This window comes from Lissotriton helveticus, chromosome 5_1, assembly GCF_964261635.1.
Source record: "Lissotriton helveticus chromosome 5_1, aLisHel1.1, whole genome shotgun sequence".
Classification (NCBI taxonomy): Eukaryota; Metazoa; Chordata; class Amphibia; order Caudata; family Salamandridae; genus Lissotriton; species Lissotriton helveticus.
This window is the reverse complement of record NC_136065.1, coordinates 748,578,078-748,605,869: the sequence shown is the minus strand read 5'-3', so window position 1 is coordinate 748,605,869 and position 27,792 is coordinate 748,578,078. Positions and strand designations below refer to the sequence as shown.

Genomic DNA, 27,792 nt, shown 5'->3' with positions numbered 1-27,792 from the left:
CTAGATGAGGAATTTAGGAACACTATGTGTATCATTGAGATAAAATGTGTTTGCCCCATTAGACATGCCACTATGTGTGAGGACATCCACTCAGATAGAATTCACATGTCGCTATGATGATGAAAGATATGCTCTCACAGGAAACCCAATTGAAGAGACTAGAGGCACTGTTTTGCCTATTGCCTTTGTTTTTGTATTGCCTTTGAATGACAGTGTATTTCAACGCAGATTTGTCCCATGGCTGTGGCCACCCCTTTGAAGATCGCAGGCCACCTGTTTGCAGTCCTCTTGTTGTACAGTGAACTGTTTAAAGCATCGCACTTGCTTCATCAGAAGGCGTCCAACATCAGAAAAGAAGAAGGAGCTGGTTTTGCCACAGTCCCTTGAGATTTCAGTACAAAAGAGCGCCTGTTATGTGCTGGTTAACCTCTGACAGTGTGCAGTCCCTTGAGATTTCAGTGCAAAAGAGCGCCTGTTATGTGCTGGTTAACCTCTGACAGTGTGCAGTCCCTTGAGCCCCTTGGCCTGAGTTTTGGCCACGCACCCCTTTTTCCCTTGCTTCAACGGAAGTGCAGTGCACCGGAGAATCCAAGAGTGGCAAAAGGCACTCCATTCTGGTGCCCATGAAAGAGCGGCCTGAGCGTCCTCTGACACTGAATGATAAGTGTTGGAGTCTGAGAATGGTCCCGGGTCTGCACGAGAAGAGCACAATATCTGTAGTGTCTGCCGCAGAGGAGAGATACTGTGCACTGCCTTGAGACATTGAGACTTTTTGAATGAGCTATGAGTGTTTGCCAGGAGGGCACTCCAACAGATACTGAGCATCAGAGCATGGGAGGCCTGAATCCAAAGGCCCATGCAACAACGGGAGCAGACTTGATAGGACAATAGAAGCCTGCCAGAGAGGCTTTTTGAACAGACTCTGGGCATAGTTGGTTTCACAAGAGGTTTCCGTGTGATTGTATAGACTAAGTGTTAGGAGAATGATTTTATTATTCAACTGGCATTATTTTTAAGTAGTATTCTGTTTAGTAAAAGCAGAATAAAGTCCATTTCCTGTGGAAGAGTATACCCTTTTCACCTCAGAGCATTAATGAGGGTCACCACTGTTTCACTTGAACATATAATAAATTACAGAAAATGCATAGGAAAACCTACAATGTTACTAGATAATTTTAGGGTCTACCTTTTGCTTAGGGTTGTGAAAAATTATGATTTCATTTGTAATAGCGGTCACTACTTTGTCCATATGTTCTTAATGACGTGTTTTCTAGTGTTTTTTAAACATGGCATTGTCTTTTATGGGTGGGATTGTTTTTGCTGCCCAATTCACATCTGTACCCACCTCCCAACCTATGTCTCTTCCTACTTCTACTTCTTTGCATACTTTCCAGATTTTACCTGAACATGGACTAGTTAGGAGGTCAGAGTTTACTGATAATTCTTTTTGTACAGTTTCTGCATCGACACCAGTTAGTAGTGAACATCACTAATTGTTGGGTGTGTGGTCTTATACCACATACTACAGATAGAGGCATTCCCTATTTGGTCCTGCCATATATGGCCTTTGTGCTACTGCGTGTGTAAGGAGACCTGTCCCGAGAGAGTCGCTAAGTGATAGGATTATGCTTCAGCAACATCTTGATGATTTGATAAATATAGACCTGGACTCAGACTAGCGTGAGTATAGGTTATTGCCTATGTAAGGGCAAAAGGAGCGTCTGTGGTACTGAAAATTCTGGACTCGTGTAATAAACTTTGTCGTAGCATGACGATTTTGGTATCAAAAGACCGAAAATGGCTAGTACACTATGTACAAGCATTTTCGTCATATTCCAGTAACGATTTCACCTCGAAATCGTCATTTTCGTTCTGAACCCTTGGCTTCCATTTTGTGTACAGCAGCCATTTTGTGGGTTGCCCTCACATAGGCTTATAATACAGCTAAATTCGATTCCAAAGGACACGTACACCTTAATTGACTTCTCGGTGACCTGGGCAAGCTGAAACCATTGCCCCAGGCCGAACCTGCCCGACCAGTTCCTTTCCCAGTGGCCGAGCGAGATAGCATCAAGGCACAACATGCCATAAACCTTTTCATCGCACACACACACTGCCTATCTTACTTCCATCTGTTCCTGTTCCTGCCTCCACGAGCTATTTATGACATGGGCTGTGATCTTACTGTTTTGGGTTTATCCGGCCTTGTCAGCTAGAGAATGTACGCATTATGTGGACATTGTTTATGGCCTGGACTTATCTTGAAAGTGGGTTTGGGAGGTGCGAAAGCTACTCTCCATTGAGGACCTGCGGTTCGAGTTCCAGCCAGCCGGTAGACACTCCTCTTCTTTTGCTGAACAATGGCGGCAAAGGTTGCTGCTGGTGGAGAAGTGTGGCTCAATGGTTAGAGCAGGCAGACCTTGATGCAGAGCTCTGGCCAGGGACCAGGGTTCGATTCCCGCCTCGGTGGGTCTCCGGCTCATTAATTCCCCTGACTGGATATTCTCGCCTCAGTGCCTGTTCTGATCATAGGTCCCACGCTGCAACTCTGGGCAATAGCTTGCTTAGTCTCCACAACGGCCCCAAAAGCGCTGGGATGCCTGGCTGCACCTGGGGGGTGCCCAGGAGTGGACATTTCCCAGGAAAGCCAGGAAGGGTTCCTAAGCGGTATACGGACAGCGCCGGGACACCTCCGGTGGAGGTAGCTGTGCGCTTTACAAATTCCGACATTTACAAATTCCGACATTTGTCATTATACAGTGCTTTGTGTGCACGTCCTGGGAGTGACCAACAATAATGTACTTCAAAGAGAAAATGTGTGCCTAGGGCATAATAAATGGTATAAAAGGTCTGTGCTGAGACCATTCAGCAGACTACCTCATCCACTTGCTACGGCTTCTGGGTGACGTGGCCTCACTATGTTAAGTTTAATAAAGATGTCTTTTCATATTTTCAGAGTCTGTGCCAAGTTCTTGTTATATTAGTAAGTATTCCCTGAGAGCGAAAATTACCAAGTTCTTCAGTACTGCTTGACCCACTGTTGTGTCATTTAATATTGCTGAGTCCAGGCAGTAGTGTCGGGTGAATAGGTCTATTATTCCTGCCCTGCACATGTCTGGAAGCGATACTCCAGCAAATAAAACTGTAGACGTCGACATCGCCCTCCTGGAATGGGCTCGGACTCTTGCAGATAGAGGTCTTCCTACTTTGTGATGCCAAAATGTTACAGCACTTGCAATCCATCTGGATATACTCTGTTTGGAGAGTGGAAAACCTTTCCTTGGTGCACTGTATGCAACAAACAATTGAGATGTCTTGCCGAAAGGTTGCGTGTTGTGTAAATAAAATGTCAAGCAACGCCTGATATCCAGTGAAGGCAGAGCCCTCTCTGCCGATATCGTTGGATCTGGGAAGAAAGTTTTAAGTACCACTGGTTCTTTCAGGTGGAAATCAGAGGGAACCTTGTTAATGAATGTCGGATTTGTGCGTAGCAGAACTCCATCCGTTTTAAATTGCAAAAAGAGTTCCTCTATTACAAAGGCCCCACTGACCCTTCTAGCAGATGTTAAGGCGAGGAGCAGAGCCAATTTCCGAGACAGGAACTTTAGATCTTCTGTGTGAATTGGTTCGAATGGTGGTTTCATTAACTGCAAGATGACAGAGTTCAAATGCCATGTTGGAGGAGGAGGTCTTACCGGAGGAAACATTTGAAACAGTCCTTTGAGAAATTCTCCAACTTTAGAGGACCACAGAGGTGGAGAAGGTTATCGTCTATATCTGGAAATGGCCACTAAATGAACCTTTATCGAACTTTGAGCCAAGCCTGATCTTGCTTGTTGTAAGAGATAAGGGAAGATTTGTTCCGGAGAAGAAGACAGTGGGTGTATGTTCTCTTGATGACACCAGATGCAAAAACGCTTCCATTTGAGGCGGTAAGTCTTGTTAGTAGTTTTCGCCTGCGCCCTGGCTAGTACATCTCTGCACTCACTAGAGAGGTTCAGGTGTTGGAATTCGTTGTATTCCGGAGCCATGACGACAAATGCAAGCTCTTGAGATCCGGGTGAAGTATCTGGCCCTGGTTCATGGTCAGAAGATTGGGAAATACTGGTAGTCGACGGTGTGGTACCTGCCATAGAAGAAGCAATTCTGTATACCAGTGCTGGCGTGGCCATGGTGCGATGAGTATCAACTTTCATGCTTCGGTTCTTATCTTCCTCAGAATTCTTGGGAGAAGAGGAATGTGAGGAAAGATGTAGGCAAAGATGCCGGACCATGCAATTAAAAAGGCATTCCACCATGACCCCTGTTGGGGATGCCAACTTGCATAGTACCAGCATTTGCGGTTCTGGTGAATTGCAAACAGGGCCAATTCCGGCTTGCCACAGATCCGAAATATGTCCTGTAGCATTTGGTAGTGAATCTCCAGTTCGTGACACATTGTTATCAACCTGCTTAGAGTGTTTGCAATTGTGTTCTGCCGTCCCGGAACATGCTCTGCCCGTAAGCGGATTCCTTGAGATATGGCCCATTCCCATAAGACCTGAGCCTCCCTGGAGAGATGGCGAGACTTCGTGCCACCTTGTTTGTTGATATAGTGCATCCTAGTGGTATTGTCCGTCCGGACTAACACAGATGAGTTGTGAATTCTGGGAAGAAATGCCTGTAAAGCTAGATGCACCACTTTCAGTTACAGTACGTTTAGGTGAGATTGTGTTTAGGTTTGATTCCACTTGCCATTTACTTGGGAGTTCCTGAAGGTAAGCTCCCCATCCCTCTAAGGACTTATCCGTCATAACCACTAGTGAAGCAGCTACTTGTTGCAAGAGAAACCCCACTGACATATGGCTCTTGTCTATCCACCACCCTGGGGCTTTCACCAGACATGGAGTTACGCGGACAATGTTGAAGGATCCTCTTGATTGTACCCACTGCGTGTCCAGCTCTTCTTGAATTGGGCGCATCTTGAGACAGCAGAAAGGAACTAGTGGTATGCAAGACGACATCATTCCCAGAAGGAATTTGGAAAGTCGGAAAGAAAGACTTTTTACTTTTGATGGAATTTTCCAAATTGAGAAGACGCTATTGACACTCTTCCACAGAACTCGCCTTTAAGCAGACTGTGTCTAAATGAGCTTCTAGGAAGACAATTGTTTTAGATGGAATTTGATTGAATTTTTGTAGATTGGTCATGAGACCCAAACTCTTGAAAAGAGTAGTACAGACTTTTGTGGACCAGCTATGGAAAAACTTGATGTTGCTGTTGTCTGAGTGAGAAACGCTGGGATTAGAACCAGGCACATGGTAAAATTCCTGGGAGTCCACTTCAGACCAAAGGGAAGTACTCTACATTGGTAGTGGCGAACGGCTACCACAAATCTCAGGAATTTTCTGTGTTTTGGATAATTAGGAATGTGTAAGTAGGCATCCTGGAGGTCTAAGGTTGTCATAAAATCTCGTTGAAGTAGGAGTTTCAGCACCTCTTGCAATGTTATCATTCTGAACAATTGTTTCCCTAAGTGCAGATTTAGGTTTCAGGGATCTAAATTCAGTCTCCACTGTTTTAACATCTTTCTGACCAAGAAGAAACGGGAATAGAAAATTGTGCCCCTGTTGGATAATGGGACATTTCCTATTGCTCCTTTTTGAAGCAAGTTCCTGACCTCCTGCTGAAGTACTTTGAGATGCCTGTGGGCAGAAATTAGAGGAGGGGCTGTAGGTGGCTTCTGTATAAACTCTAGAGTGTGTCCGAATTAAACAAGGCAAAGGACCCACTGGTCCATAGTAATGGACTGTGTTGGACGTGGCCCTTTCTGCAGGGTCATCCCTAAACTTTTTGCCTTTCTCCTAGCCTTTTCTCTGACATGGTGTTGGTGGTTTTAGGCCTCTGGGCACTTTAGCACTGCTGTCCAGTGCAAAGTGCATGTGCTCTCTGTGTTACACATGGTCCGATTGGTCTACACCTTTTTGGCCTATTTAACCCCTTCCCTGCTGCCACGACCGTTGGACGTCGCGCGCGCTACCTCCCTGGTGCTGCGCACGTCCAACGGGCGACGCCCATCCTTTAGAACGCCCGCACCGCGGCGGAAAAACCACCGTAGTTAAGGCGTTAATTTACGTGTCAGTTCCTTGTAAAGTAGTATCTCATATACCCAGGGCTGGTAACTTAAATGCTACTGGTGGGCTTGCAGCGCTGATTGCGCCACCCACCAAAGTAGCCTTGCATACCTATCTCAGGCCTCTGCCCTTGCAGGGCCTGTGCGTGCAGTGTACTGCCGCGGCAACTTAAGTGTGTGCCATGCCGGTAACCCTCCTTTTCCTGCATGTCAGTCACCCCTAAGGTAGGCCCTAGCTAGCCCTATGCGCAGGGTGCATTGTAGGTAAAAGATAGGATATGTACCTTAAGTGTGTGACATGTCCTGGTAGTAAAAAACAGCCATTTTGGTTTCTCAGTACTGTGGGGCTGCCCTCCCATAGGAATGCATTGGGGATTCCCTGATAAGTGTTTCAGTGGTAATTCCTGATATGAGAGGAGCAGCGTGGACAAGTTTGGTATATTTGGAATGGTAATAATAAATGCTGCGCAATGGTGTGCACAGATTTATTATAACTATTTTAGAAATGCCACTTTTATGAGTTCAAAAACAACAGTTGATGGACAGAATGCAGAACAACGTCATACATTCATCTCAGTACAGAGATCTGGGCCTAAATCCATAGTTTTGTTACTCACCATGCCATTCCAGTTTGAACCCACCATATGCAAATCAGTCTTGACCCTGTGCCTCATGGGAACAGTCCACACTAAAACTACCTATCCTACACTACCTTACACTATCTAAGCTTAGCGTAAACTGCCTTAACCTACCTATCCTACACTAATTTACACATTCTATACTAAGCCTAAACTACCTTAACCTACCTATCCTACACTGACTAACCCTAACACTACCTTAAACTACCTAATCTTAATCATATCTATCCTATACATTTAACACAAAAGACATGTTAGACATCAACCCCGCCCCCTCTTAACACACAGAATGACCATACAAACATCAAGTACACCTATACATAAACTAACTACAAATGTAAACCTAAACAAATATATATTATTTTTACTACAAAGCCTAAAAATCAACTCCCCACCCACTAAACCATATTAATTGAGAAAATGATATAAAAACGTTAAAGTATAAAACACTATCAGAATCTAAAACATAACTAATCTAAACCTATCCTATTCACTAACTATTAAAATAATGAACTACAATTGAACTATGAAACATCGTCCATTAAAATGTTTATAGAAGTTGGTGGATGTGCGGCTACAGTGGTAGCCAGTGGTAACAGGGTTGGGGGGGGGGGTGGAGGGGGTCTGTCACTGGATTGGTCCTGCTGTGTTTTGGGTTGTGGTAGATGTTGCCCTTGAAAGTGTCATGGGTTGACGGATATTCCAGGACCCCACTGCCTTGGAACGCTCGCACAGGATCATCTTGCTTTAGGCGTATGTGACGTTCTTTATGTGGCTGTACCACTCATGACTCATTTCAAATGTCCTCTTCTCATCAGCTGATATGTTATCTAGGGTGATAAGGGACAAAATAGTTAGCACATGCAGTACATGTACATGATGTGTGTGAGAAATAGGCTGACATTATAACACAAACATATGTGCCTGACCAGACCAACACTAGCAATAGAGATGAATATGTGTACAAAATAATGTCACTACATAGACACCCCCTACTTGAGCCAGAAAATCAGTCAGGTGCAATCTGTGTAGGTGCACTAAATGTAACAGTAGTCACAATGAGATAACTACCACATCATACACAACACAAAGATTCACACTCATTGTACGAGAGTAGGGTCTGCTTCCTATGGTCACCCCCACTTTTTGCTCTGATCCACTGATTTCTCGACTCTAGTGTGGCTGTGGGCCTGCTAATCGGACCCACAGCCCAGCTGTTCTCTCTCTAAATTCATACCATGTACTTTAGGTACACATCCAATTGGGTATTGGGTCACCTTTGTGAGCCCCTGTATAGTGTACCAAAGGACCCAGGGCATAGGTGCATCCAAGGCCTACCAGAGGCTGCAGCATGTATTATGGCACCCCTGGCTGGCCATCCAAACTGACACAACTGGCTGATCAGTCAGCTGGGGGTAAGGTTGTGTAATCACCCCTTGCTTAGGTATAGTATTCCTATACCTACCATTATATATAGGCAGATATATACCTATAAGTCACTCCTACGGCAGGCCTTAACCCCTTCCATGCTCATGACGAGCTCAGCTTGTCATGCAGTACACTGCTTGTGTGCTCATGACGAGCTCAGCTCGTCATGAACAATGGGATACAAAGAAGTTCAGCACCAGGGGGTGAATTGCCTTAGCATTGATAGTGTTAACAATCCTGGAGGCAGAGTGCTTGGTTTGATGTGAGATGGTGCCCTAGCATGAGCTGCGCCTGTCTGCAGCTTTCGCAACCATGTCCTTATAGCTGTTCTATGATATAGCCATACCATATACTCTTTAAGTGCATTATAATCCTCGCGGTTAATGCTAACTTTGGTTTGGCTTTATCAAAACATTGTAAGGTGTCATACGCTTTGGAGTACTACCCCCCGCCCCACCATTTCTGGCAGCGGGGGTAGCATTCCACCCTTCTGGAGGGAGAAGACATGTAGTTGTAGCTTTACCCGGTTAAAGTTAAACAGAGCCTCAGCATCACAAAATGGATGCTGCTGCCACAGACACGAGTGACCTCCTGCTGCTGGACAAAACTCCGGCAGGGGAGGCCTAGACAATAGGTTTCCTGTCTTGGGAGGTGCTGGCACCTCCCCAGACAGCCTGTAGTGTATTGGGGCAGGGTGGGTTGACTGAAATGAGACACTGCCTGGGGCACACAAGGTGCTCCATGCATAGCCCAGTTCAAACCAGTTGCTGGGGCACTCCAGCCCCAGCTCTGGCGCGAAACTGGACAAGGCGAAAGGGGTGTAACCACCCCTTCCCAGCTTCCACCCATAGGAGGGACCTAGCAGGTAATCCAGCCCCTTAGATTAGTATAAAGTTAGGAGCCGAGTCTAGAGACTTTAGATTATCCTGAACTGAAACTCTGAAACGAAACTCTGGACCTTCGACATTCTACTGCAACTAGAAGACTGAAGAATCTCCCTTGTGGTCAAGGAGTGACCATCCTGTGCAAACAGGCACCACCAGTAACTTGCCGGTTTGCTTCATTGACGCTCCAGCCGGATCCAGATGACTTAGCGACGCAGCCTCTGGACTTCCAGACTTCTCTGACTCCGACCCACATCCACAGCAAAGCTGACACCCGTGGCGGACACGAGAGACGTGGGACCGGAAATCCTGCAGTACCTACTTTTTGCTAACTGTGCAGCTTCTGAGGCGTCCTCGAAGTTGTGCATTGGGGTTTGAGAAGCCCCAACCCCGAGCACTAAGTGCACCAAAGCTCAGCCCTCCACACTCCACGAGTGCCGCATGGGGCCTGTGCCTGCATTTCTCCTCGACGCGTCTTCACGGTTGCTAGCCCGTTCGCTAGTGGCCCTCCTGAAGACATCACCTTGAATCAACACCGCTTGCCTGGTTGCTCTGGGCTTGCTCCTGCTTTCCTGTAAAGGGGAAGCTCCCCAGACCTTGCTGGTCTGAACAGAAGCCGATCTTCCTTTCCTGCGTGGGTTGCCTTTGCCAAGGCTTGTTGACTCCAATCCGGAAGCCGACACCGCCAACAGCGAGATCCTTCATGGGACAGTCCTTATCCAGCTCCTGGTCGTCGTCGAAGCCTCCTGGTCCACGTGGCTGCAGAGACAAGCTTCACATCCTCACCTGATTGCATCTCGACATCACCTGGTTCCTTCCTGGTTCCTTCTCAGTCACTGGCTAGTGACCCAGACTGTCCCCTCTGCTTTCAGGTTCTTCTCAACTCCGATCCCCCAGTACATCTTCCTCCTGGTCGCCTGCAGCATCTTTTTGCAGCTCTCCATAGGATTCTACGACGAAACTCTACACAAAAGAACACCTATACACCCGGCTTCCCTGGGTGAAATAACTGGAGTACTCCGGTGCTCCCGTGGGTAACAACTATCCAAGTGTCCTAGTTTAACTGGGTTTTCCGGTAGTCCACCCGGAAGTGTCCGAAATCAACATTCACCATTGTCAAGTCCTTCACCCATCCTAAAGCTCTCACCACTGAAATACCTCCCTCAGAGAACTTATGCAACCAAATTGCAGACTTCTTTGTCGACAAAATTGTCAACATTCAAAAAGACTTCCTCCCCCCCCCCGACAAATCCCCCAGAGGTAACAGTTAACTATCCTCCTCTTTCCCGTTTTAAACCTGTTTCCATGCAACAAACTAGCAAGGCAATTCGGGCCTGTAAATCAGGAGCGCCCACCGACTCCTGTCCCCCTATCATTTTACATCACCTGATAGAGGCAGTTAATCCACTCATTAATGCCATCATTAATGAATCCTTTGATTCCGGACTTGTCCCTGATGACTGGAAGAAGGCCACTGTAAAACCCTTGCTGAAAAAGCAGAACAAATCGCCAACAGACTTGACTAACATGCGCCCCATCTCTTTACTTCCTGTCCTTGGCAAAATCACGGAGCGTTTAGTTCATGATGAGCTTAAAACATTTGTAGAGGCCCACAACATCTTGCACCCTCAACAATCGGGTTTTCGCTCTGGTCATTCCACTGAAACAGCTTTGATCGAACTCACTGATTCCATCAGATTCCTGCAGGATGAGGGTAAGCAGGCTGTCCTCATCCTACTAGACCTCACAGCGGCGTTCGACACCATCTCGCATGCCATCTTAATAAACAGAATGCGAGAGATTGGCGTGTCAGACACAGCCTTAGCCTGGATTTCATCTTTCCTAGTTAATAGGTCCCAGACAGTGTCCCTTGGCCCTTTTCTATCCGACAAAAAACCCATTTCATCTGGAGTACCCCATGGGTCTATTTTAAGTCCTCTATTTTTTAACATTTACATGGCACCCCTCTTAGCTGTGATAGAGTCACATGGGATCCTTGTCACATCCTATGCTGACGACACTCAATTAGTCGTCACCATCGACAAACAGTGCACTGACGCAAACCTTCAGTTCAAAAATTGTCTCTCTGATGTTTTCAAATGGCTAAATACCAACCACCTAAAATGCAACAGCGCCAAAACCGAAATTATCCCACTGGGCAAAAACCCGTCTTTTTGCCCGAAAGACTGGTGGCCCTTAGGATCGGAAGCCCCTCCCAGCTCAGTTTCATCAGCCCGGAACTTAGGCATACAATTCGATTCATCTCTCTCCTTCGATGACCACGTCAGGATCACGGCCGGTCGTTGCTTTGGACAAATAAAATCTCTAAAGAAATTCTTTGATTTTCTTCCAATTGCAGCCAGAAAGTCAGTCGTGGTAGCCCTCATTCTTTCCCGACTCGACTACTGCAATGGTCTTATGGCCGGAGTGAAAAAATCCACCCTTAGAAAGCTACAGAGCATACAACACGCAGCAGCGAGGCTGGTTCTTCACCTCCCTAGGAGGTCATCTGCGTCTGCAGCACTACATTTGCTGCATTGGCTGCCGCTGCATAAAAGAATCCTCTTTAAATTGCTTCTCACTGTTTTTAAAACCATTCAAAATACAGGTCCCCACTACTTTGTAAATCGCTTCGCGCGCTACAACCCCCCGCGCTGCTTGAGATCCTCTGGGACAAATCTTGTCATTATCCCCAAGTACAAATACAAGACTAAAGGTGGGAAATCTTTTACTGTTCTGGCAGCCAGGGCCTGGAACAACCTGCCTGTCAATCTTAGACTTGTCAAAAACGAGAACAGCTTCAGGAGACTTCTCAAGACATGGGTCTATCAACAATCTGACCCCTCTGTTTTAGCTTCCATTTAATTTTCTTTCATCTTCTCTCTTTCTGTTCATCATACTCCACCTCTCCATTTTATCCCCTGCAGCTTGCCCAGCGCCATGATGCTCCCTCGGGAGCGAACGTCTGCGCTTTACAAATACACATAAATATCAAATATCAAATATCAACATGGCGGTGTCGGCTTCTGGATTGGAGTCAACAAGCCTTGGCAAAGGCAACCCACGCAGGAAAGGAAGATCGGCTTCTGTTCAGACCAGCAAGGTCTGGGGAGCTTCCCTTTTACAGGAAAGCAGGAGCAAGCCCAGAGCAACCAGGCAAGCGGTGTTGATTCAAGGTGATGTCTTCAGGAGGGTCACTAGCCAACGGGCTAGCAACCGCGAAGACGCATCGGGGAGAAATGCAGGCACAGGCCCCACGCGGCACTCGTGGAGTGTGGAGGGCTGAGCTTCGGTGCACTTACTGCTCGGGGTTGGGGCTTCTCAAACCCCAATGCACAACTTCGAGGACGGCTCAGAAGCTGCACAGTTAGCAAAAAGCAGGTACTACAGAATGTCTGGTCCCACGTCTCTCGTGTCCGCCCCTTGTCTCAGCTTTGCTGTGTATGTGGGTCGGAGTCACAGAAGTCTGGAAGTCTAGAGGCTGCGTTGCTAAGTCGTCGGGATCCGGCTGGACCGTCGACGAAGCAAACCGGCAAGTTACTGGTGGTGCCTGTTTGCACAGGGTGGTCACTCCTTGACTACAAGGGAGATTCTTCAGTCTTCTAGTTGCAGTAGAATGTCGAAGGTCCAGAGTTTCGTTTCAGAGTTTCAGTTCAGGATAATCTAAAGTCTCTAGACTCGGCTCCTAACTTTATACTAATCTAAGGGGCTGGATTACCTGCTAGGTCCCTCCTATGGGTGGAACCTGGGAAGGGGTGGTTACACCCCTTTCGCTTTGTCCAGTTTCGCGCCAGAGCTGGGGCTGGAGTGCCCCAGCAACTGGTTTGAACTGGGCTATGCATGGAGCACCTTGTGTGCCCCAGGCAGTGTCTCATTTCAGTCAACCCACCCTGCCCCAATACACTACAGGCTGTCTGGGGAGGTGCCAGCACCTCCCAAGACAGGAAACCTATTGTCTAGGCCTCCCCTGCCGGAGTTTCGTCCAGCAGCAGGAGGTCAGACTCGTGTCTGTGGCAGCAGCATCCATTTTGTGATGCTGATGCTCTGTTTAACTTTAACCGGGTAAAGCTACAGCTACATGTCTTCTCCCTCTAGAAGGGTGGAATGCTACCCCCGCCGCCAGAACTGGCGGGGGGGGGAAGAGGGGGGTAGTATTCCAAAGTGTATAACACCTTGCACGACATGTTTTGATAAAACCAAACCAAAGTTAGCATTATTCGCGAGGATTATAATGCACTTCAGAGTATATGGTATGGCTATATCATAGAACAGCTATAAGGACATGGTTCCGAAAGCTGCAGACCGGCTCAGCTCATGCTAGAGCACCATCTCACATAAAACCAAGCACTCTGCCTCCAGGATTGTTAAGGCCTGCCATAGGAGTGACTTATAGGTGGCAGCCATAATACCAATAAGGATAGAGAAGAGAATTCTGATCCTAAAATCCCCAAAGGGATTCTCCCTAAATTTGATGAAGGTGATGACATCACCAAGTGGTTCACAGTCTTTGAGAGGGCTTGTGAAATAAGAAGAGTAAAGAAAACTCTCTGGGGGGGGCACTCCTGTGGGAACTGTTCTCTGATAACTGCAGAGAAAGGCTTCTGACCCTCTCTGGGCCAGATGCAGGGTCCTATGACCTCACGAAAAACACTCTGAGGGATTTGGACTCACCACTGAAGAATACAGAATTAGATTCAGGGAGGCTCACAAAACCCAGACCCAGTCCTGGAAGTATATTTCGATACCTTTTGGTTCTAAAATAAAGTAACTATATATTTGATATAAAACCATTGGCCTAGAGTTCAGTTCTTGAGTGTATGAAACCTTTTGCTGACTGAGTGTGTACAACAAATGTTTTGCACAACCATCTGATATTGCCTTACTGCTCGACCAAGCTACCACTTTGGAGAGTAAGGTTATATCCAACTTTAACCTCTGCCATACCTCTGGAAACTGGGGACTCTATACACACTGTACCTTACTTTGGTCCAGTATATATAGAGCCACTTTCTTACAATCTGCACATGCGTCATATACATTTTTGGACATGTACAACGGAACCCTGCCCAGACATGCTTAACAACACACATTTTACTGTGCAGTGAGATACAGTGAATCCAGATTTCTTTTGGTTTGTGCCATTAGTTGTATGAGATAATGTGTGTGCAGAGTCTGTGCCAGAAAATGGTCACTGTGCCCAAAGCCACATGATTATTGATGTGCCAACATAAAAAAAAAAAATAAGATGTTTAGTGTGAGAAGTTGGCCTGGTATATCATGTCCACTATTCTAGTGGGCACCTTGTACCAGTCCAAACGACTCTTATTGATGGTGGTTGTAAAGTCAACCTTATAGAAAGCTATCCTAGTGGTACCTGTGGAGAGCAGCCTTCAGGCTAAGACTTAGAGGCGAGTTAAGCAAGTTGTTTTACCAGTCTAAAATCTCTTGAATGATCAAATGAAAGTACACCACACAAGGTATATATCAAATATATATGTATTTATTCTAAACACAACCCCTCTGGTCTCTTTATGAGGCTAGAGGTAAAAGTACAATACAAGGACCTTAATTAGCATACAATAAGTTGCACAGTATACGTTTTACCCTAGGGGCCTCACAAACCATATACTAAAATAGTGGTATAAGAACCACGTGAGGGATAGAAGCTAGGCCTAGGGCCTGTAGAACCGCTGGGGCAACCAGGAACCACCCAAGGTAGGGACGCAGGAGGCCCACGGGGGACGCGTGCAGTGTCTAAACTCAGCCGCGGATCACCATTGACTTCTAATGAAAAACAAACAAGTTACAAATTTACAGTTCAAGGACACTTAGAGGTGAGCTGCGAGGGAACCTTTTTAGACTTAGACCCTTAGGGAGTCAAGACCCACAGGAGCACCGGAGTACTCGTGTTACCTCACCCAGTGAAGCCGGGTGCATAGGTGGTTTTTGGTGTCTGGTTTCATCGTCTATTCCTATGCAGAGCTGCGAAGAAGTGCTGCAGGCGACCAGAGGAAAAGTTTCCGGGTGGATCCAAGGGTGGATCAGAGATCTGAAGAACCTGAAAGCAGAGGGGACAAAGTCTGGGTCACTAGCCAGTGACCAGGATGGTAACAGGAAGATGCCAGGCGATGTCGGGTGCTTTAAGGTGAAAGAGGTGAAGCTTGACTCTTCAGCCACGAGGTCCAGGAGGGATCGACGATGACCAGGAGCTGAATTCAAGCTGTCCCATGAAGGATGTCGAGTGCTGCAGCGTCGGAATCCGGATTGGACCCACTAAGCCTTGGCAACAGCAACCCACGCAAGATGACAAGATTGGCTTCTGAGCAGACCAGCAAGGTCTGAGGGACTCCTCCTTTGGAGGGGAGTCAGAGCACATCTGGAGCAACCAGGAACGCTCAGGAAGTAAAGGATTGTCTTTCGTGGGGACCCACTCGCCAACGGACTAGGGATCGCAAAGGAGCATGCAGCTGAAATGCACAAAGCGGGCCCACGGGACACTCGTGGAGTGTAGGCCTCTGATCTTCGGTGCAAAAGGTGCTCGGGGAAGGGGCTTCAAGTACCCCAATGCACAACTTCGGAAAACTTCGGGAAGTAGGTGCAGTTGTAAAAATGCAGGATGTCCAGGAGTTCCGGTCCCACGTCTCTCGTGTCACCTACAGGTCTCAGCTTTGCTAGTAGCTCGGGTCAGCTTCAGAGAGGTCTGGAAGTCCGTGTCCTGTGTCACAGATTCTTTGGGAACCAGCGGGAGCCTTAAAAATGCAGACTGGCATAGATGCTTTTGGTACCTATTTGAACAGGGTGGTCACTCCTTGACCACAAGGGAGATTTCTTCCATCTTCCAGTCGATCTGGAATGTCGAAGGTCCAAGAGTTCTGTATCAGAGTTTCGTCCAGGGTAATCTAAAGTCCTAGTGACTGGGTTCCTATTCTTATAGTAAGTTTAGGGGATGGACTAACTCTATGGCCCCATCTATGGGAGGGCCAGGGGAGGGGGTGGTTACACCCCTTCCCCTTTGTCCAGTTTCGCGCCAGAGCAGGGTCAGCGCGCCCCTGCAACCGGTTTGGACTGGGGTATGCACAGGGATACCATGTGTGCCCCAGGCAGTGTCTGAAAAGCATACACTGAATGCAACCCACCCTGCCCCAATACACTAAAGCTTGTCTGGGGAGGTGCTGGCACCTCCTGGGACAGGAAACCTATTGTCCAGGCCTCCCCTGCCGGAGTTTCGTCCAGCAGCAGGAGGTCAGACTTGTGTCTGTGGCAGCAGCATCCATTTTGTGATGCTGAGGCTTGTTTAAACTTTAACCGGGTGTACCAGTGTGTACATGTCTTCTCCCTCTAGAAGGGTGGAATGCTACCCCTGCTGCCAGAACTGGCGGGGGGGGGTAGAATTGGTAGTATCTTTGCCCTTGGTACTTAAGGTACCATATACTAGGGACTCATAGGGGTAACCCAGTAACCAATACTATTACACGACATGTTTTGATAAAGCCAAACCAATGATAGCATCAACCGCGAGGATTATAATGCACTTAAGAGTATATATGGTATGGCTATATCACAGAACAAACAAGTTGTGTGCGCATGGAACATGCGGGTACATCCCAGGGAGGCACACCGGGGTGGTTCAAAGAAATGATTCCAATATTTCAAACTTGATTATTTATTTTCATTGTGTTAAAGTTTTTTTTCTTCATGATATTGTCATCATATCCTCGTTTTTCCTTTTCCTTAGACCAATTTCTTCTTCTTTCAGTGCTCCTTGACAAAGGGCAGTCCGCCCGAAATGCATCGGAGCTTTTGTTGAATACATTCATTATGGATCACATGCTATGAAACTTTATTGATATGATGACAATATCATGAAGAAAAAAAACTTTAACACAATAAAAATAAATAATCAAGTTTGAAATATTGGAATCATTTCTTTGAACCACCCCGGTGTGCCTCCCTGGGATGTACCCGCATGTTCCATGCGCACACAGCTGGTTTGATTATTATTTAGGCATTTGGACGGAAACGCCTCCAAGGAGTGCACCCCACTGATTAACTTTTCCCGTATATCCTACCACACCCGCTGTGCACCCTCCCTCCTACTTGTATATCACAGAACAGCCATAAGGAGTTGATTCCAAAAGCTACAGAGGGGCTTAGCTCAAGCTAGGGCACCCTCTCACACACAACCAAGCACTCTGCCTTCAGGATTGTCAAGGCCTGCCATAGGAGTGACTTATAGGTTCATATGTGTCTGTTTTAAAAGGTAGATATAGGTACACTATATCTAAGTAAGGGGTGCTTACACCACCTTACCCAGGCTGCAAGTGCAGACCTGTGGTGCCATTTTGGAAGGCTTCGCAGGAGTGGCATAATACATGCTTCAGCGCCTGGTAGGCCTCTGGGGTATCTATGCCCTTGGTACCTAAGGTACCATATACTAGGGACTCATAAGGGTAACCCAGTAACCAATTTGGTATGTACCTAAAGTACATGGTATGAATTTATGAATTTAGAGAGAAAAGCAGATAGGCTGGGGCCCTGATTAGCAGGATCCCAGCCAACTAAGTAAAAAATCATCAAAACACCAGGCAAAAAGTGGGGGTAACCATGCAATCGGATTCCACCTTCCTACATTTAGATCCGGTGGGCCTGCCTACATACACACCCTACATTATCAATGACTTTACTCCTATATCATTCTTAAAGAATCTGTGGGCAGGTTCAGTTCAGATTTACCCACTGGCAGCTAATTGATGGGAGCGGAGTGTTACATGCCACCACAATGTAACCTTTCACATAAATAACATACAGATATCAAAAGGGCACATACATGTACTTAGAACACTTACTGCTAGGACTGGGGTCCTGGAAGGATTCCACTTCTCCCCTTGTAAATGGTAGAAGTCTGCCTGGAAGACACGAATGAGGATATTACAGTGTAAACATTGATTTCACATTTGTTAAATGTTTTAGGTTAAAAACTATGTTATCCCAGTATTTCAGATTTAAACAGCTTAAATACACATATGGCAATATGATCAGATTATTGCATGCCGCTACTCCGCATGTAGGCCTGAGCTGGCTGGATGAAGTTCAGATATACCCATCATGACATGCCTGAACCATGCCTCAAGGATGTGATATGTTCAGTAATTCTGGGCAGCATCATGTCAGACTCCAGTGTGCCATGACACATGGGTGACATAATTGGCCCTAGGATTAAATAATTGTTATCATGGAAAAGGACAGGCATACACCATTTGTAACATCATAAAAGCCATATAAGGGTAAACTGGGCCTGGTGCACAGAGTGCGGACTAGTGTTACGTTGTATCTTCCAACTTTGTTTAAGACTGCATGCCTTGACAGCATGTATAATGTTTTTTCTTCTGAATAACACACAGTTCTGCACATTATAGATATTCATAAGCCATAGCAATCTGTGCACAAATGCAGCACAATGCAGCACACATTGAGGATTACACATAAAAGCTTCTGGAAAACAGATCTCCAGTTCAGCCTTCAACAGTGGGTGGTCTGAGAATTTGTAAGCATCCACTGGTCATTTCTGCAAGTGACCTAAGGAAATGCTCACAAATCTTTGTATTTTCAGTTATAGGTACAACCCACATACCACTGATTAGCCTTTGCATGGGAATTGAGCAATTTACCCTGTGCTAGTTTTGCATTTGATTAATGTAGGCATTCTGAAGCACACAAATGTCCTTTTACTTTACATCATCTCCTTATATATATTTATCCCGATATACATTTTGCAAGTTGCAATATTGAAACCCCCCACAAATGATATACGTACATCATTTGTTTATGTTTAGCATTACTGATAAAGGTACATCACAAAATCCAGAAGCAACACACAAACATACATACCTATGGGTCCACCAATCTCTAGTCCAAGAAGGTCAATGACATCAGCCTCCTATGCACTGACATCAGCCCATTTATATTTGATCTGTACGGTGATACGCAATATCTTGAAAGTCTGCTGATGGTGCACACGCTGCCGGCAATTCTTTTTATCCTTTGCAGGGTAGCCCTGGTTCACCCTGCCCCCAGCATCCTTGGCAGATAACATAACATATGGATTTGTAAAGCGCATATTTACTTAAGGGTATCTTGGTGCTGACTAAAAGAGGTTTATTGTCACCCAGCTCAATAGTATTCTATTTATCAACCTCAGAAGGATGAAAGGCTGAGTGGACCTGCTGGGATTGAACTTGTGACCATAAGGTCGAACACAGGCCCCAACAGTGAGTCAGCAGACCTGGTTGACTGCACTAGGAGCGATTTCAGCCCTCCCAACTAAGCCTCTGAAAAATTCGTACAGTTCCCGGACATTTCCCTATCCCTCCGTAACACACAAAACCCAATAATAACCTCCCTACAAAATATCAATATCACAACAAGCAAACATCCCAAAAACTAACTCCCAACAACACAACAAATATTTATACAAAACAATGAAACAGAACAAAATAGGTATGACAGAGGCAAATTAATGACAAATCACAAACTGACACAACCAAAACACTAGAAATTTGCAAAGACACTAATCAAACCCCTCCAACACCAAGCACAGACTAACAGAGAGAAAGTAGAAGTAACTTCACACTTCCTAGTTTGCACCCTGCCACACCCACTGCTTCTTGGGTGTTTCCCACCCGTTTGACATATGCGTCATTTTTTTTTCAACTCTAGGTAGGCTGTGACAGTGCCAACATGTTTGACCCTCACACATATGATATGTCCCTTGAACCACTGATAATGTTGCTGCCATACCCGACAATGACACAGCCTTTGTGTTGTTCATGTTCACTTTCTTTAACATTAGAATTTGATGCGTACATGTGGTGTGTTTCCAACAGGTTACATGGATAGTTGTACAATTTATAGTCAGCCTTCAGCTGTTTCTCTTCATCAATTTGTCATGGTGCACTTTGATTGAAACATCGGTATTACGATGTTGGGCATCTCTATGTTAGACACATTGATGTTGTTACAAGTATCTATCTGCCACAGACCTGGACCCAATACTTTGGTCTTCACATGAATGTGTATGACTGAAACTTGTAGGGGATTGTGTACCTCTATGCCTTGATTTGTTCCCCATTGCTATGGCAAATGAATGTTGCAACTGCTTTCCCGAGTTCACAGTGGTTCCTTGTCCACGATGAGTTTTATTCTACGTTGATGACTGATGTATGATATTTTTGCCAGCATTGTAAGTTACATATTGCTGGATTCATATGGGTTTAATTTGTGCTATTTACTCCACAGAATAGGTGAGCCATCACATTGGTCACATCAGTTAATGCAGCTGTAAACCTATGTGTATGTGTGTACACAGACTGTCAGTATGGCTGAGACATGGGTGCTTTGTACGGTCACAATGTTATCCAGGATAGACATTTACACACTTATTCCTGCCAAATTGGCTGTTGTGATCTAGAAGGAACAGATGCCAGCATGCAGAGGATTGCCATGAGCTTGACCGGCGGAGAGATAGTGGTGGATCTGGGAGTTGGTGGCTGGAGCCTTGGTGCTCTCTTGATTAGCAGTTTAATTATGGAGTCCCTCCTGAGCCTGTAAAACCTGATGACCTCATCCTCTCTGAAGTCAATGAGGAGTATCCCCAGGCGAAAAACACGCTCCTTTCTCTGGCGCACTCCCAGCTGCAGAATGAGCACTTTCATGGTATAGTTGAACTTGCCAACCTTGTTTGTGTGGCTTGTCATTATGTATCACAGCAACTGCATCATTTCCAACACCCGAGTTGCCGATGCGCAGGAATTTTGACGTATTTCGGGCTCTGTGCCCAGCTTGTGTGTAGCAAAATATTTTAAACATATAAAATGTGTTTATGGTGGAATACTTTGTATAAGGTATGCAATAGTTTTTAAAGAATCTTTGGAATAAATAACACATTTCTTGCATAAAACAGTGTTCAGTGTAAATAGAAGGGAGCATCTTATAACAATAAAGGGTGAATGGCACTTTATATACCTGTGGAGAAATGGTGAGATAGGTGTGAATGAATAAGAGTGAATGCAATAAAGGGATTCTTTATTTGGCCGACTGAAAACAACAAATTTGGCCACATGCGTCAACTTGTAGATATGGAGTACTGCCTGCACCGCCGTGTCAAAATTAGTGACGCAACTCTAGAGCAATGCTCTCATAAATATGCCCCTAAACATACATGTGACACCATTATTATGGGAGATGGGCAACCATACATACGGTGGAGTTCAATTATGCTTCCACATGAGAAAAGTGAACTCTCAGTTGCGATTTTGAAAGTTACTACTTGGTGGCACAACCACACTATGCATTATGTTGGCATTTTCCTCCCCCACTTCTGCCACATTTAATGTCCGAGGCTGAAGCGGTGGAAATAGGTAGTATGCTTGCAACATCAATATACAAACACATATATCCTAGAGACGGCATATCCACAGTTGCCTGCACAAACAGCTTAGTAGAAAGTAGTGAAAAAAGTCAATGTCATTGAACTTTTCTCGCTAGAAAACTGTTGAATAATCCTGCGCTATTGCTAACATTTCAGCAAACCCTCACTAAAAAACACAAAATCGAACATAGGTTGGGCAACAAATCCAAAAACAAGAAATTATAACAAAACACTAGTTTAAATAAATTATGCAGAGTAATCCCATTGCCATTTTGTATACTTTAGTATAAAGAGCATTGGTGAAGCCAATAGGTCTCGGCAATCAGGGAGCTATTGCAGTCGTCAATATCAATATCTTTTAGCCATGCTGAATAGCCTCACAGCTGCTGTTCAGTGTGGCTGTAAGTCATGGAAATAGCGCTCTGACATGTCATAGCGCTATTCTTTTAAAACGCTACTTTTCAATTTGAAAGTAGCTGTGAAGTGTAGAACTACCACCTGTGCATCAACTACTGTCACAACCCAGTCTAGAGCGAAACAAAGATAGCTTATGCAACTCGATGGTCATGAATGACAAACAATGAGCTAATATAGGTCTGATGAAAAAGAAGCTATATCTGTCACTCTGGAAAAAATGGCAATTAAATAGTGGATTTTGAAGTAAGTAAAAAGGAATTTATCCTGTCATGCCTCTAGTTTACTATTGTGAAAGCAAGCATAATTCCCAATGGGACAGAACTATTTACTTCACTCTCTGTTAGCAAACCGGGGCGACAAAAATGGCTTGTTTTGACCTCGAATGTAACCAAAATAGGAGGTGCTATTTTAAGCACATCTCAACTGCTCCCTCTTGGACTACTAAGGACGTCTCGATGACAATTTGCCATAGGATATGGAAAGAGTTGTGTATAACGTTGGACACTGTTTAAGTGTACTTTTATGTACACTAATGCTGTGTTTGTAGTGTTCCCGACTTTGCTACGTATGCATCTGGATAGTGTATATGTGTGTGTTCATGTCTCTATGGTGTAAGCTGATGAAGGTCTGGTCTGTTTAGCTCCGTTTTTTGTGCATACAGCTTTTACTTGTAGCCACATTGTGTGTTTGTGTTGTGTGTAGTATGTTTGCTATGTATGAATATAGAGTGTGCATGCACCTGTGTCTGTATGCTCCAAGGTCTGTGTTTTCTGTACTTCTAACTTTTATTCACTGTGTGTCATTGTGCTGCCCTTGTGTGTAGTGTTAATGTTATACAGAATACATGTTAATGTGTCTACAGTGTGAGACCCTGTGTAATGTGCTGCATGAGCATCTGTACTGCTTGCAGTTTGCGTGTATGTGGTAGGTATGTACTTGTGTTTGTCTCATGTACAGATGTCTGCAGTGTATGTAATAGATGCTTTGAGCCAATGTTGTGTGTCCTTTTCTCTTGTCTAGTGGCCGTCCACGACATGTGTCACTGCTTATGAGAGAGCTGCACATCAGTATTTTTCTGTACATACATCTAGTTATATGCTGATGACCTACTTTTTCTCGAAGACGCTGACGAGGCAATGCAGAGCGCGAAAACTCTCCGAACGCGCTTCGGTGAGATATCCGGACTGAAGGTGAACTGGTCCAAAACGTGCTTGTTTCCTGTACGTCAGGAGGAAACCCAACCCCGCACGATCGGAGAAGTACGATGGGAGCCCAGATGCCTGAAATACTTGGGCGTGCACATCTATCATACGTCGACTGACTTATTAGAGGGTAACATCAACCGCAGTCTGAGAGCACTGAAGAGCAGCATGTCCTTTTGGGCTACTCTCCCGTTGTCAGTGGCAGGCCGCATAGCCTTGTTAAAAATGGTGGCGCTCCCGAGGCTCCTTTATTATTTTAGGACGTTACCCGTATGGATCCCCGCTGCTACCTTCCGACTCCTGAAGTCCATGATAATATCCTTTCTTTGGGGAGCGGGGCGACGAAGAGTGACTATGACCACCCTATTAAGACCCAAATCAGAGGGGGGATTGGCGGTACCCGATTTCGAACTATACTATTTCGCTGCCCAGCTACAGATATACACGCAAGAAATAGAACGAGAATTCCGGGGTCCGGAACAAAAGAGGGGTCTGGGTATACCTCACCATGCCCTTTCCTTCATAGCGCTCCAGCAGAAATTGGACCTTCGAGATCTCACACAGGAAGGAAAAACGATCAGGTTGTGCTGGAATCGATCACAGCGCAGAGCAAAAGTACTCCACCCATACGCCCCCGAAATTCCACTGGGGATGCTGACAGCGCTACCTCATGGTGGCGATTGGTCGCAGCTCCAAAATTGGGAGGAGGCGGGAATCCAGGTGATAGGCGATTTATTCGAAGATGGAACGTTGTTATCATATCTGACACTTCAAGAACGATTCGACCTACCAGGGGGTGACTTCCTACTACATGCAGCTCTGATGCGAGCAATACAGAGGCACTGGAAGGAGGGACCAACGGAACCAAAGACGACAATGGCTTGCCAATATGTCATGATGTCTGCGGGGACTTTCAAGGCGGTCACTTGCCTCTATTCCAGAATGATCAATGAGGGACTGCCACCGCTAGAGGCGCTTAAGCTCAAGTGGGAAACTGATATAGAGAAGGATATCCCCGAAACGGTGTGGGCTCAGATACTGAGGAGGGCCTGGAAAAGCACGCGCAACGCCAGATTCCAACTGTTACATTTCTATATCCTTCACCTGGCGTATTTAACGCCAGGAAAGATCAAACAATACTTCAATGTGGACACCGCAGCATGTCCTCGCTGTACGGAGTTAGGAGTGGAGTTGGATCATATGCTCTGGACGTGCCCCAACCTGGCGCTTTATTGGAAGGAGGTGGGGGACACTCTTAACACGGTAACAGAAAGGGGTTTGGTGTTTGATATGGTTGTGGGTGTCCTGCACTGGTTTCCCCATATCCCCAGGAACAAGATCATCAGTAAGTTTATAGATATGGGGCTCATTGTAGCAAAGCGAGAAATCACACGGCACTGGAAGGCAGCAGTAGGACCTAATGGCACCAGGTGGAGAAACAAGTTTCTTAAGTGGGCTAATGGCGAAAGCGTGCTGAGATTTAAAAATGCGCGAAGACAGAGCAATGACAAGGCGTTAGAAGCAGCACAGGCATGGAATGCTTTAGTACAATCACTGCACGACTGACACACACGACGAACCAGCAGAGTAGCGACACTCTAAAAGACCATCCCTGAAGCATGACAGGCATACTACATTGAGCACTCATTAACCGCTCCTGTGCACACACACTACCACGAATGTAATTGACTGTGGACATCGATGATGGGATCCAGGGAGGAGGGTGGGCAGTTGGGGGATGCGTTAGTTTATTTACCGGGGGATACACTGAGAGTCATTTTATTAGGACTCATAGACCTGCACTAGTTCTCATCCTGACCCTTTCCCTGAACTTGTTACCAAGGGGGTTTCCTCTAGGGGTTTAGACAGTGTGGGTCATGTAATTGCTGCTATATGCTGTGTGAATAAAACCCAATACAAATAAAAAAAACAAAAAAATAAAAAAAAAAAAACAGGATTTTTCTGTATAAAGAACTTTGGCCAGAGGATTTTTTTGCACAGGAGCTTATTGTTGCCATCTTATGCTCAACTGCATCAGTGTTGCAGATTGACAGTGAAGACATTACAAGGAGTGCATTTCTTCTATGCAGTTACACTCGCTATGGAGCAAAAGCACGTTTTTGTTATCAAATTATCTAGCAAACGCTTTCCCTTTTAAAAAAAATTAGAAAATCCGGGGCATGGCTTATGCGCCATACAAGATGGCCGTGTAGCCCCGGAGCTCAGCTACATCGTTCCCGCGCAACTTATTTTTCGGGAAGGAATCACCTGTATTTCAACTACGGGCACCAGATATCACTTTCTTACAATGTGGTGAGCCCTTCAATAGTTCGACATGCCATTTTTACCCAGTTTTGAGCATCCATTTTTGACAGTGCGTTCTGTCTCGGACTTTGACGGCCGCCAGTTTGTATTCTTTTTCTCCCTCACCACGCTTGAACATTTCATCGCGCTTGAACTATTTCAAGACATGGACTCTGGATATCCCCTTATGCACCATGCGGTGAGCCCTCCCATTCCTTCAATGCTTTTTCAATCTAGTTTGTATCATTTTTGAAGGCGCCTTTCGTCTCAGACCTTGATGGCCGCCATTTTGCATCTTGTATTTTCCTCTCATCGTTATCTTTCTACGGTTTTGTTCCTCCTCTTTTAGGTATGGAAGTGCTATTTTGCTTTTGATATATATTTTCTGGCATATACAAATGCGCTGTACCCAAGTTGAGAATAGCCACCATTTTGTAATCTCTTCAACGTATTCTGAGGGGATTACTTTATCAATATGTTGTTGTTTGTTCTGGCTCTTTTGAGATATACCAGCCATTCTACAAGGGAACTCAAAGCTTGAAGCTTATATACAGACTCAATCACTCAATTTTTTTTAACATTTTTGGAAATCTGCCATTAAGAGTTTAAGTGTTCCACTAAACTCCAACATACTTTTATGGGGAGACTGAAGAATCTAAAGCTCTCTCCCTCTACTAAAGTCACTACATGTTCAGATTCGAACTCTAACTCAAACTCTACTCTTAGCACAATGGAAGATCTTCCCCATTCCTAAAATGCAATTTTCAAGCAAAGTTCATACAATCTCTACCAAGCGGCCAAAGAAAGACCCGCCATCTCCAGGAAATCCTTCCTCTTCATCCATGGACATTATCCTTGAGGAGATCCATGCCTTGAAACCTTTTTTTGAAGAAACTAATAAGACACTACAATTTTTAGATGATAAATGGTCGTCTTTGGATTCACAAGTGCTTATTGTAGAACAATGGACAGTCTCTCTAAGTCTCTTGTTTTCGTATTTCCAGTTTGGAATTTGACATAGCTTTACTTAAGAAACAATCAGAGGAGTTGGAAAATCAAAATCGCAGGAATAATCTTAGACTCTATGGTCTCTCTGAAAATACTGAAGGCTCCAACCCTACTGTCTTTTTTCAGTCCTTTTTGCCTAAGCTACTGGATTTGCCTGATACTTCCTCACTCAACATTCAAAGGGCTCAGACTGGCACCAAAACTTTCTGTCAAACCACGTAGTGTCATCATGCTTTTCCTGCAATATACATATCTTCTTCAAGTCTTGTCTGCTCTTAAAGCCAAAAAGCAAATTTTTTGGGAAGGCCATCGTCTATTTTTTTCTCAAGATGTCGCCAAGATCACAGCAGAACGACATAAGAAATTTCTTGATTTACACACACAATTACGTTTCATTAACGCAAGATTTGGACTTCTTTATCCTTGTCTTTTCAAAGTCACATATAAGGAGAAGACCACAACATTTGAAGATCCTGCGGCGTTATGAGAGTTCCTTTGTCTTCATGGAGCTGAAGTTACGGACACTTCAAAGCCTGCTTGATTATGATTTTTGCCTCGTTTTATGTAGTCGTTTCTCTTGTCCGGATTACTCTTTAAATGTTGTTCCGATTATACTGTTGTTTGTTCTAATATATATTTGTAATGACTTGTTATTCATATTTTGTTAACCTTCCTCTCCCTAATGCCCATATTTTTACATGTTTAATTTTCCTTCATTCCTTATACAGGTGTTTTATTCCTACAATTTCTATTACCTGTCGACCCTCCTGTTTCGTTGATGTCTTTGACTGTGGTTCCTCGGGATTCGATGGAGCTTCGATGCGGTCGTCGTCATCTTCTGGTGTAGTCACTCCCCATCCGTTCTGTATCCGTAGGTATGTTTTTCAATCGTCGTTTGTATGACTTGTACTGTCTTTTTGTTCTATAACTTCTTCTTTCTTCTCATATCCTCTCCTTCATGTTTTCTTCTCCTCTTCTCTCTTTTTCATTTTTTCTCCCACCTTTCTTATCCCTCATGTTCTTGCTTCTAAAACAACCATCCTTTTCTCTTCTTCTTCTTTTCATACATATTTTTTTCCTAACTCTAACCTATATTAATGTAGGCATATGGTCTGTTCATACTTGTCTTATTAAGTTACATTCAGGGTCACATTTTGGAACATTAGAGGATTAAACAATTCTATTAAACGGCAATGGGTGCTATATCATCTAGCTAAACTAAAAACTGATATTGATTTACTTCAAGAATCGCATATTACAAAAGATGAAGCTTCAAAACTGAAGAGATGTTGGGTGGGACATGTGTTTAACTCTCCGGCAATGGGTAAGAAAAACGGTGTCTTGATTTTATGTCACAAACGAGCATTTGCA

At 45.0% G+C, this 27,792-nt stretch overlaps 1 protein-coding gene across 5 annotated transcripts in view; it reads right to left on the bottom strand.

Moving 5' to 3' along the window:
• Positions 1–27,792, bottom strand: part of NRBF2 (nuclear receptor binding factor 2) — a 329,426-nt gene that overhangs the window by 36,931 nt on the left and 264,703 nt on the right. For 2 of the 5 annotated variants that reach the window (XM_078643212.1, XM_078643214.1), the window contains one exon: positions 17,910–17,969. The exons of the other annotated variants lie outside the window; for them this stretch is intronic. In XM_078643212.1, coding sequence (XP_078499338.1) covers positions 17,910–17,969 — 60 coding nt within the window. The remainder of the gene's footprint in view (positions 1–17,909; positions 17,970–27,792) is intronic. 5 annotated transcript variants of the gene reach the window in all.